Raw genomic sequence first — 12,623 nt, 5'->3', positions numbered from 1 at the left:
TACCAAGGGCTCAGGTAGAAAGCAAATGTTTTGAGAAAGATGAGGGCAACAAATGTAAAAATGTGCTTGACACAATGGGTGTAGGTATGGATCGTGATAAGAGTTGTATGAACCCCCAATAAAATGATTTTAAAAAAACAAAAGAAAATCATACAAAACTCCAACAATAAAAAATAAAACAGAAAAACATCAATCCAAGAAACAGCAGAAGATAGTAAAACTATAACAAATTAAAAATTAGTCAAAAAGGAAAATAAATAAATATGTAAAATTTTAACCGAAATATATCTGTAGTAATCCATTTCCCCCTCTGTCTGAATGCAAGACTATTCACATATCTAGTCGATCACCTGAGGAGTCTGCAAATGGATTTTGGGCTTTCACTGTTATCCCTACACACAGGCCAACTGGGAGCACAGAATTTAAGCTCTAATACAATTCTCTCATCTGATCTTGGATTTTATTATTTACACCCTTGGAATCACACAAGCTGGTGTGCTCCCTCTGTGTGGATGCAGGCTGCATCTTGTTTTAAGATGGCTGCTGGTTTTAAGACAGTCCTTTAAGATCCCAGACACTTGTTTCAGAAAGCCTGGCCTCATCTGATTTCTTCATCACACTGCTATGGAGCTCTGATCTTCAGTGATCACTTTATGGAGGTGAGTATCAAGCAGGACCACATAGTAAGAACTAATTGTTCTTAGATTAGGCTTTATGATTAAGTGCTATCTCAAAACCATTCATATATCTAAAGTCTCTATATATGTATCCTGGTCCATTTTAGGGGCAATATTACCAGCTTGGTGAGAAATACGTTAAATAACTTCAATGAGACATATGACAATTCCAATAATAGTATCATTTAATCTAGCCAATGTCATAGATTTTAAAGTACTATTGAGAAAAGGGAAATATACACATATAGGAAAGCTTTCTATACTAAAATACACGAGATGTTCACTCTTACAGGTTAAAAACTTAAATAACTTAAAAAAAATAGCAATGAGGGTATCTACAAGGCACTAAATTTCCAAGCACACTCATTAACTGCGGCAAAACTATATCTGCAGGACTAAGACGTCACAAAAAGCAAAGAAATTATAAATTTAGTTTATGGAAGTTGTCAGTTATTGGGCACCCTCACAAGAAGTGATTTGTACCTGTCCACTCATTTTCAAATCTGTGACCTTAGGGTAGCAGTTCTCTGCTTCTCCTAATAGAGTGTCTCAAAGTGTGAAAGATTATTTTACTTCTTTTCATCTGCAACAGGTGTGTGTAAGGTAAAGTCTGGTTCCCTTCGTTGTTTTGTTAGGTGCCATCCAGTCAGTTTCAAATCATAGTGAGCTCATGTACAACAGAGAGAAACACTGCCTGGTCTTGTGCCATCCCCAGAATTGCCCTTATGTTAGAGGCCATCAAGGCAGGCACTGTGCCAACGGCTTTCCTCTGTTTCTTCTTTTTTTAAATATCGTTTTATTAGGGGCTCAGACAACTCTTATCACAATCCATACACACATCAATTGTGTAAAGCACATTTGTACATTCATTGTCCTCATCATTCTCAAAACATTTGCTCGCCACTTAAGCCCTTGACATCAGCTCCTCATTTTCCTCCTCCCTCTCGACTCCCCCCTCCCTCATGAACCTTTGATAATTGATAAATTATTATTTTGTCATATCTTGCACTGTCTGACATCTCCCTTCACCCATTTTTCTGTTGTCCATCCCGCAGGGAGGAGGTCACATGTAGATCCTTGTAATCGGGTCCCCCTTTCCAACCCATCCTTCCTCTACCCTCCAAGTTTCGCCACTCACACCACTGATCCTGAAGGGATCATCCACCTGGATTCCCTGCATTTACGGTTCCTATCTGTACCAGTGTACATCCTCTGGTCTAGCCAGATTTGTAAGGTAGAATTGGGATCATGATAGTGGGTGGGGAGGAAGCATTTAGGAACTAGAGGAAAGTTGTATGTTTCATCATGGCTACATCACAGCCTGACTGGCTAGTCTCCTACACGAGACCTTCCTGTAAGGGGGTGTCCAGTGGCATACAAATGGGCTTTGGGTCTCCACTTCGCATTCTCCCCTCATTCACTATGGTAACATTTTTTGTTCTGATGATGCCTGATACCTGATCCCTTTAACACCTCATGATCGCACAGCCTGGTGTGCTTCTTCCATGTGGGCTTTGTTGCTTCTGAGCTAGATGGCCGCTTGTTGACTGTCAAGACCCCAGACACTATATATTTTTAAGACCCCAGACACTATATATTTTGATAGCTGGTCACCATCAGCTTTCTTCACCACATTTGCTCATTCACCTGCTTTGTCTTCAGCGGTTGTGTCAGGAAGGTGAACATCAGAGAATGCCAATTTAATAGAAAAAAGTATTCTTGCATTGAGGGAGGACTTGAGTGGAGGCCCAATGTCCTTCTGCTACGTTAACACTAAAACTATAAATATATGCACATAGATCTATTCCCCCATACTCATATATAAATATATTACATATGTACAAGCCTTTATTTAGATCTCCATAAATGCCCTTTGCCTCCTAGCTCTTTCCTCTATCATTTTGTCCCACTATCATGCTCAGTGTTCACTTGGGTTTCAGTAATTCCTCTTGGTTACATTGCCCTTGATCACACCCTACCAAACCTCCTACACCCTCCTCACCAATGATTTGGATCAATTCTTGTTCCCTTGTCCCTGGGTTTGTTAGCACCACTACTTTTCCCCCCACCTCCCCCTCTCCCATGTCCCCCCAGAACTGTCAGTCCCGTTGTTTTCTCCTCCAGATTGTTCATCCAGCCTATCTTACTTAGACAGACCTGCAGAGATAATAACATGCTCACAAACAAGACAGAGCAAAACCAAGCAACAATATACAACAAAACAACAACAGCAACAACAAACCAGTGACACAAAACAGGAAAGAAAAGCTTGTAGTTAGTTCAAGGACTGTTTGTTGGTCTTTAGGAGTGTTTTCCAGTCCAGTCTGTTGGGGCACCATACCCTGGCCCCCAAATCCACCTTCAGCATTCCCTGGGGACCTCACCGCTCCATTCCCTTGCTCTTCTGTTGTACCCCCTTAGTGTTTTGCCTTAGTGTGGCGGGTTCAGATCGGGCGCAATTCCCACACTGTGTCTCTGGTGCTGTCCCCTGTAGGGCTGTGGGTCAGTGAGGGATGTCGTGTCTCATAGTGGGGCCGGCCATGTGGTCCTCTCTGTTGACTGGCTGCTCTAATCGGGAACATCATCCTCAAGGTTTGGTGGGCCAGGATGTGCCCCACTCTCTCCTCCTCCCCCTTCATCTGCTCCCATGAACTCTGATCAGATATGTCCCTCTCCCGGAGCTGCATATTCAGTGCCGTCTTTTGAAATAAGTTTTTCCGGGGTGTGTGTGTGTGGGGGGAGATGTCCACGTGTTAGTTGGGATTGGGGCTGGCCCAGGTTTTCCTCTTTTTCATTGCCCTTCTAATTTTCCCAGTATGATATCATTCTCCAGGGACTGGTCTCTCCTGATAACATGTCAAAAGGATGTGAGACAATTTATTACCTTCCTTGCCCCTAAGGAACACTCTAGCTATACCTATTCCAAGACAAATTTGTTTGTTCTTTTGTCAGTACATGGTATGCTCAATATTCCTCCCCATCCAGCAGCATAACTCAAACTCACGAATTCTTCCTTAGTCTTCCTTATTTAAGGTTCAAGTTTTTCTTTTTAAAAAATATTATTATTATTTTTAATCATTTTATTAGGGGCTCTTACAACTCTTATCACTATCCATACATACATCAATTGTATAAAGCATATCTGTACATTCATTGCCCTCATCATTCTCAAAACATTTGCTCTTCACTTAAGCCCCTGGTATCAGGTTCTCATTTTTGCCCCAAGATTCAACTTTCACATGTATATGAAGAAATTCAAAATATCATGGCTTGGGTGAGGCACACCTTCATCCTCAAAGTAACACTCTTGCTTTTCAACATTTTAAAGAGATCTTGTGCAGCAAATTTACCCAAAGTCATACATCCTTTGATCTCTTACTGCTGCTTCTTTGAGCAATGGTTATCCATTGAAGCAAGACAAAATCCTTGACATCAATATCTTCTCCATTTATCCAGTTGTTTTCTATTGAATCAGTTGTGAGATTTTAGTTTTTCTTTACACTGAGTTGTAATCCACACTGGAGGTTACAATCCTTGCTTTCGTTAGCAAGTGCTTCAAATCCTCCGCACTTTCAGCAAGCAAGGTTGTGTCATCTGCCTATAAGCCTTCCTCCAATCTTGATGCCACATTCTTCTTTATATAATCCAAATTCTCTGATTATTTGTTCAGCATAGAGATTGAATAAGTATGGTGAGAGGATACAACCCTGATGCATAACTTTCCTGATTTTAAACCATAAAAGTGTCCCCTTGTTGTTTGTATATCTATCTCTTGATCTATGTACAAGTTCTCATGAACACAGTGGATTTTAGATTTTATCTTTTTATGGGGTACGCATTCTTTAGAAACATCAGAATTGTGTGATTGGGAAATATCATAAGGGAACCTAGAGTTAGAAAACCCCAAAGGAAGAATATGCTCAGGATATATTAAATTGAAAGAACTGAAGAAAAATTCAAGTCTTACATGGTAAGACTGAAAGATCCTATGGGCAAAATATTGAATGATGCAGGAAGAATAAAAGGAGATGAAGAGAATGCACAGAATCACTGCACCAAAAAGCCAACATTCCACAATCTCACGAGGTAGCATGTGAGTAAGAACCAGTGGTACAGAAGGAAGAAATCAAAGCTGCACCGAGCCATTAACCACACCAAGGTCCCAGGAAGTGATGAAAACAGCAATCAAAATGTTCCAGTAAACTGAGGAAACATTGGAAGCACTCCCTCATCTGTGCCACGTAATTTGGAAAACAGCTACTTGGTCAACTGACTCCCTATTCCAAAGAAAGATGACCAAATAGAATGCTCAAGTTATAGAACAAGATAATTGATATCACATGCAAGTAAGGTTTTTCTTTCATTGGCATTACAAGATTTTATTTGGAATTTAATCACAATCTTTACAAGTTATTTACAAGGCATGAAAATGGAAAACAGCATGAAATACAATTGAGGTATAAGCTACGAGCACAGTTATGTTTCAATAAATATAATTCAAAATTTGTAAACTGAGTGAGCAGAGAGATGAGTCTTGGTTTATAAAACCATATAAAATATTTATTTCATGTGAGGTAGAGGACAGTTCTGTGTGTCATATAATGCAACCAACCACAGCAATTTTAACCATAAAACTGTACATCATTGGCAAAATTTTATATGGAATTTTGGTCAATGTAGCCAGCAGTTTATTTCAACTGTTGTAGGACAGATATTTTATTCACTGCTTGAACAGGTTAGAAATTCAGAAATAACATTAAAAAAAACTACTGTGTTGGTTTATCAGGATGAGCAAATCTTCTAAAAGGATTAAAAGCAGTATTATATTTCTCACAAACTATAAATCCCCCAAAGATGTCCTAGATTTAGCAATTATTTTAGAAGGCTATTTCTACTAAAACGACGTCTGTAAGTTGCTGTGCTTTATTTTCAAGTGAGGTATCTATATTAAGAAAATCTTATAAATCTGTTTTATATTAAACTAGCTTAATGCACTATTTTGTTTTCTGGGCTTTTTGCAATTTTAGCCTTTACATCTGATCACTTTCTAATTTAAAAACCATTTAAGTACTATATATGACATGAATTTATTATTAAAGAAAAATTGTTACGTAGTTTAGAAGCAATTCAATGAAAAGGTTTTACCAAAAACAAAACAAAACAAAAAAAAAACGGGAAAAAAGACTGCCCTTTAATAGAAGATGCCACATAAAACACCCATATGATTTTCTCCCTTAACAGTGAAGCGTTAAGTATTCTATACTAGAAAAAAATTAAGCTGTTTATTTCAATTCCACAATGTGTACTACAGCAGCTATGTGTCCCTTATTGCTGATGCTTCAATAAAAACTATTAACAAGTAGCTCTAAGCACAGAAGTAACTGTGCTTGGAGCAAGTAAGATTTGGCTGAATATCATTCAGCAACATTTGCAGCAGCCCACTGATGGGGAGCTGCCAGAGGTTCTGGCCAGATTCAGAGGAGAATGAAAAACTAGGGATATCCCTGTTGTTGTCGGATGGATCATGGGTGAATACAGAGACTCCCAGAAAGATGTTTACTTGTGTTTCATTTACTATGCAAAGGCATTGGACTGTGTTGTGTATCATAACAAACTATAACACACATTTTGAGAAAAATGAGAATTCCAGAACACTTCATTGCAGTCGTGTGAAGCTTGTACATGGAGCAAGAATCAGGTGTGAAGCTAGCAAGGGAATACTCTAGGATTTTAAACCAGGAAAGTCATACATCGGGGTTGTATCCCATCACCATGTTTATTTAATCTGTTTGCTGAACAAATCATCAAAGACTTTGGTTTATATAAAGAAGAATGTGGAATCAGCATTGGAGGAAGGCTTATTAACAAACTGGGATAAGCAGATGTCATGACCTTATTTGCTGAACGTGAGGAGGACTTGAAGCACTTGCTGACAAAATCAAGGATTCCAATTTATAGCATGGATTACAAGTCAATGTAAAGAAAAGCAAAATCCTCACAATGGGATTTTGTGACATCATGATGGATGGAGAAAAGACTGAAATGGTCGATTCTCATGGAAGCAGCAGTCAAGAGATCACAGAGGATGCATTGCATTGGGAAAATCTGCTGCACAAGACCTCTTTTATAGACAACAAAAGACAATAAATCAATAAAAATGAGAGTCAAGAGCAGTATAAAGCATAAATCAGATCTGCAAATATTTCAAATCTTGGAATTTTCAATATAAAATATAATTAGTGTTTTATATCTTTAAAGAAATAAATGGTAGTGATGAAAAGATGAAAAATAAATGCTAGTAAAAAAGTAGATGTTAAAAGTTTTCTACTATCAGAATATAAAAATGAAATGAAATAAAATGGATAGGTCTAATCTATTGAAATAAAGTTTTTTAGAGCTTGCTTAAAAAAATATTGAAAAGCAAGAGTGTTACTTTGAGGGCTAAGGTGTGCCTCATTCAAGTTCGTAGTGTTTTCAATTGTCTTACATACATGTGAATGTTGGACATCGAATTAGGAGGACCAACGAGAAATCATTGCGTCTGAACTATGATGTTTGGGAAGACTATTAAATGAAATATTCACGAAACCAAGAAACGAATCTGTCTCGGAAGAAGTGTCATCAGAATGCTCCTTAGAGGAAAGGAAGATGAGACATTGTCTCACATCCTTGTGACATGTTATCAGCAGAGACCAGTCCCTGGAGAAGGACACCGTACTTGGTAAAGTGGAGGGGCAGCAGAAATAAGGCAAGCCCTCGACAAGAGGGAGTGACACAGTGGCATCAGAAGAATTGTGAGGATGATGGAGACCCGGCAGTGTTTCACTCTATTGGACACGGGGCTGCTTTGGGTTGGAATCAACTCTAGGGGACCTAACAGTAGCAACAGCAGCGGATAGTCTTCCATCTGTGAAGACCTCTTAGTTTCTTACAGTAGTGATCTGTAGTTTCCTTTGTAAAGCTCTTTGCTTTCTCATTAGGTTTATTCATATATATTGTGTTTTTATGGTTATTCTCAATTGTATTGCTTTCTTTTTCAGAGCTCTCTTCAATACTGGCCAGGAGTCAGACAGACTTTTGCTTGCTAATCTGACATCCTGCTACATTTCCAAATATTTTGATTGTTTCCTACAATCTTTTTGTTGAGTCTTTGGGTTTTATTTGTTTGTTTGCTTGGTTTGATTTTTACATATAAAACCATATCATCTGCAAATAGTGATATGTTTGATTCTTCTTTGTCCATTTGAATTCCTTTGATTTCCTGTGTTGTCCAATGGTTCTGGCTAAGACTTCCAACACCATTTTGAATGAGTGGTGATAGGGGTATCTTTGTCTGACTCTTGTTTGCATGTTTGCAGGGAAATGCTTTTTTTTTTTTTTTTTTTTAGTTTTTTCCCATTGAGTGAGATGTCCTTTATTTTCACTCATAAAATTTTTTAAAATTATGATTTGTGTGAAACTTTACCAAGTAAATTGGTTTTCTTTTTTGTTTGCTTTCCATTTTTTTCATATATATGACCTTTATTATGTTGAGAGATGTTCCTTCTATCTTATTTTGTTGAGTGTTTTGGTCAGGAATGGGTGTTGGACATTGTCAAATGCCTTTTCTGTGTTGATTGACATCATTACGTGGTTCTTATTTTTTTGTTTGCCTTACGTGGTGGAGTTCATTGTTTGTTTGTTTTTTAATGCTGTATCATCCTATGTAACTGGTATTAGTATCCCTTGATCATGTTGTGTTAATTTTTGATATATTGTTGGATACTCTTGACCGAGATTTTACTAAGAGTTTCTGAGAGTATGTTCATAAGGGATATTGGCTTGTAATTTTTGATTCTTTGTTTTGATCTCAGGATTATGCTTGTTTCATAAAATGAATTTGAGAGTGTCCTGTCCTTTTCTATATTATGGAATAGTCTGTGTTGAACTGGTGAGAATACTTTGCTTCATCCTTGGCAGAAATCCCATGTGAATCCATTCAGTCTTGGAATTTTCTTTTTTTGGTTGGGAAGTTTTTAAATGATCTTCTCTCTCTCTTGTTTTGTTATGAGCCTGTTGAGGTTTTCTCTGTCTGTCTGCATTACTCTGGGTAGATAGTATGTTACTAGAAAAATTTCCATCTCCTCTAGGTTTCCTAACTTGTTGGAGTACAGTCCTTCGTAGTAGTGGGTTATTTTATTTCATTATTTATTTTATTTCAATAGATGTGATGTCATCTATTCTTCTCTAAATATTTGCATCTTCTCTTTCTTTTCCTCTCTTTGATTTTTAGCCTATTTTTGTTTTTGTGTTTCAGGTGTGTCTTTTGTAGGCAGTATACAGATGGACCTTGTTTTCTAGTTCAGTCTGCTATGCTCTGTCTCTTGATTGGCTTATTTAATCCATTGACATTTAGTGTCTTTATTGACACGCACAGGTTTGTTGCTGCCATTTTCTCTGTGTTTTTGTTTTTGTGGTTTTCTTGATTTCTCTGTTCTCCCTCTGTTTCTGTGTTTTGAGTACTATTTTCATGGTATTGATTTCTGGGTGTTGTTGACTTGTATGTTTCTCTTAGGTTTAGTAGCTGTTGTTGATTCTCTTTCCAAAGTATTCACATTAATATTTTCTGTAATGCTGCTCTTTTCCAAATGCATTTATTATCTCCTTCCCTGGAAGTACCCTAATTTATCTTTCATACTTGAGAGAGAGTTTTGCTGGATATGGGATTTGTGGTTGGCAGTTCCCACCCCCCCGCCCCCCACCCCTTGCCCCACTTGCTCCAGTATTTTATGTATGTCACTCCATGGTCTTCTTTTCTTGTCTTCATGGCTTCTGGTGAGAAATCCAAGCTTATCCTTACATTTTTGTCTGTCTGTCTGCCCCCCTACTTGCTCTGAAGATTATCTCCTTCTCCTTGATATTGGAGAGTTTGACTATGATATTTAATAATATTTTTCTTTGGGGAATCTATCCTATTTGGAGTTCTTTTAGCTTCTTGTATAGTTTTTTTTCTTTCTTTATGAAGTTCTTTCTCATGATTTCTTGTACCATTTTCTCTGGATTTTTGATGGTTTGTCTGTTTGTTTCTTTTTGCTCCAGGATCTCAATGAGCTTTATATGTATATTTATTTATATTTTGATAATGTCCCACAACATCCATGGGCTTTCCTCCAATTCCTTCGCTTTTTTTTAGGTTGTTGTTGTTGGTTATTCCTCTCATTGGTTGTATTAGAAAGAATTGTCTTTTTGCTCACTAATTCAGTTTGTCTTTTTTTTTAATGCTGCTACTCAGCTGTTTTACCATGTTGCCTAATTCTGTTATCGTATTGCTCCCCCACTCCACTCCAAGGGTTCTATTTGAGGTAGGGTTTCTAGTTTTTCAATTCTTTCCTCCATCCATTGAAAGCATATAAACATCATTCTCTAGGATCCTATTTCTAGTACTTCCAGGCCTTCTTCCTTAAAGTAATTCTTTGGATCTGGGTTTTGTTCAATTGTTTGTGGCTGGTTTTTGAAATGTTAATATCTAAAGTATAGCAAACTTCAACGATAAAAGTGAGGTGAACTTAGGGCCCTATTGCAGGGCATGCATATACTACCAACAGTAATAAAGGAAGCACACACAATAGAAGACTAAATAGATGACTGGAACCTACTAAAAATAAGACGCTTATGTGCATCAGAAGACTTGCATCTTTCTTACCATGGGACAGAAACAGCTGAAGCTCCCTTGCAAGGGGGCAGGGATGCCCAGAACTTGCTGGGTTCCTGGGATGGCTGGATCTATCCATGCTGAGCAGGTGGAGACAGCCTTTTCATTGCTGGAAGACAAGGTGGCTGAGACGTTTTTTGCTGCTTGTGGGGATGCTCGGGGTCAACTTTGCGAGGTTGCTGGGGCCCTCTATGCTGGGGCAGGGGAAGACAAGGCCTTCCTTGCCTGGGGTAGAGATGGCAAAGGTTTTCTTTGTGAGGTCACAGGGGTGTATGGGCCCTAACTTGCTAGGACCCAGTGATAGCTAGGGCCTACCTCACCAGATGGCAGGATGTCCTTGTCCTTCCTTGCCAGATTTCTGGGATGGTTGGGCTTTACATCTACACTTTTAAGCAGTATTCTAACTGCATTTACTCCCAAGACATAGTTGTTCATTCTTTTGGCAATCTATGGGATATTCAATATTGTTTGCCAACATCATAATTCACAATGCATCAATTCTACTTTGATATACATTTTTTCATTTACCAGCTTTTGCATTCGTATGAGGTGATTGGCAATACCATGGTTTGGGTCATGTCTACCTTAGTCCTCAAAGTGATGTCTTTGCTTTTTACCACTTAAAAGGGTTTTTTTTTCTTCAACATATTTGCCTGATGCAGTATATCAGATAGATTTTATTTGTTAACTACTGCTTCCATGGGTGTTGATTATGGATCCAAGTAAGATGAAGCCCTTGAAAAGTTCAATCTTTTCTCTTCAAATGCTTATCATTATGGTGCTCTCACCCCACCAACCATTATGCTGAAATGCACACACAGTTATATCGTTGTAAAAGTCTTCATCAGTAGGCGCTTCAACAAGCACTGTGTGTCATCAGCACTTTACAGGTTGTTGTTGAGTTGCTACAATCTGCTAATACCTTGTTCTTCATATAGGCCCACAGGCATTCAGAAACAACATGGGGATAGTTTGTGGTTTAAAATCTGGAAACTGTGTCAGGGTTTTGTTATTTCACCATACTTATGCAATCTGTATGCTGAGCAAATGATCAGAGAAGCTGGCCTATATGCCAAAGGATGTGCCACCAGAACTGGAGGAAGATTCATTAGCAGCCTATGCGGTAGCTGTTGTTATTTTAAAAAGGAGCTCGCAGTTCCTGCATAGCAGGAATTCGCTGCTGTGGAGTACTACACGTGTTCCGGGCGTTGGTTGGGTCTTTGGCACGTGCTATCTCACACCCTCTGCAGAGCAGCCCGAGGAGGCGGCCCTTGCTATCACCATTTCACGGGTAAAGAAATGAAATGCTACTTTTAGGACCTCGCTCAGGGTCACACAATTTGGAAGTCATAGGTCCAGGATTTCAATCCAGGGCTCTCTGAACGTGGAATTTAGTTATTTCCAGTTATCAAAGCATCCAAACTAGATTACAGTTGGGAAGCTTCAAGGATTCAGGGTCTGAAATGGTTGACTTGTTTTCTCATGAGTTGCTTTGTCTTGCAGTGGCCCCAGGTATTATTCAGCACATCCCCTTATCTCCCCACAGGTTACATGGTCTGTTTCATGTTTTGCCTACTCATAGTGGTGAGCATGTCCCTTATGACCTTCAACTTCTGGTGGTTGAGCTATTGGTTGCAGCAGGGATCAGGGGTGAGTACCATGGTGGGGATGACTTTGTCTGGTTGCCTATATCCCTGGAGTATGGCAGAGCCTGGGGAGCTACTGAGTGCCAGGATATTTCATTAACCTTTCCAACTACATTCGAGTTAGGTACCACTGTTCCATTTTCCATATGAGGAAACTACCTAGATAGGGTAGGGTACTTGCCTGATTCCTGTTCCTTTATTTCTCATCTATAAGACTCAAGCAGGTTCTTTATTTTATCTGGTCTAGGCACAGTGTCCTCATATGAAAAACGGAAAGATAGTCTGAATCTAAGAATGGTTTTTCCCAAATGCCTCATTTGGCTAATCTTTTGAGTTATGTGTCAGCAAGATTTTGTCTGGCAACCAGAGACAATTTCAGTATTTAGAGCTGGAAAAGATGTTCTACAGAGAAACCAGAGATTCACACACCATTAGGAAGGTTGGGGTATAGCAAAAAAAGCAGTCGCTACTGACTACAAGTGGGTTTCCTTGAACTGGATACTTTTTAGGATACCTGGCAGCCACTGACAAACTCCATGTGCTATGCACCTGCCCATAGTTAACATCAAATTACAATAGCTTCTTCTTGTCTATATTTGACATTTTCTG

The 12,623-nt window shown here is 38.8% G+C and overlaps 1 protein-coding gene across 1 annotated transcript in view; it reads left to right on the top strand.

Annotated features, from left to right (window-relative positions):
• The window catches only part of ABCC11 (ATP binding cassette subfamily C member 11), a 105,923-nt gene that overhangs the window by 69,706 nt on the left and 23,594 nt on the right, over positions 1 to 12,623 (top strand). The window contains exon 18 of the mRNA XM_075536694.1: positions 11,915 to 12,018. Coding sequence (XP_075392809.1) covers positions 11,915 to 12,018 — 104 coding nt within the window. The remainder of the gene's footprint in view (positions 1 to 11,914; positions 12,019 to 12,623) is intronic.

Source organism: Tenrec ecaudatus, chromosome 18, assembly GCF_050624435.1.
Source record: "Tenrec ecaudatus isolate mTenEca1 chromosome 18, mTenEca1.hap1, whole genome shotgun sequence".
Taxonomy (NCBI): Eukaryota; Metazoa; Chordata; class Mammalia; order Afrosoricida; family Tenrecidae; genus Tenrec; species Tenrec ecaudatus.
The sequence above is the reverse complement of the archived record's forward strand: the minus strand, read 5'-3'. Positions and strand labels throughout refer to the sequence as shown.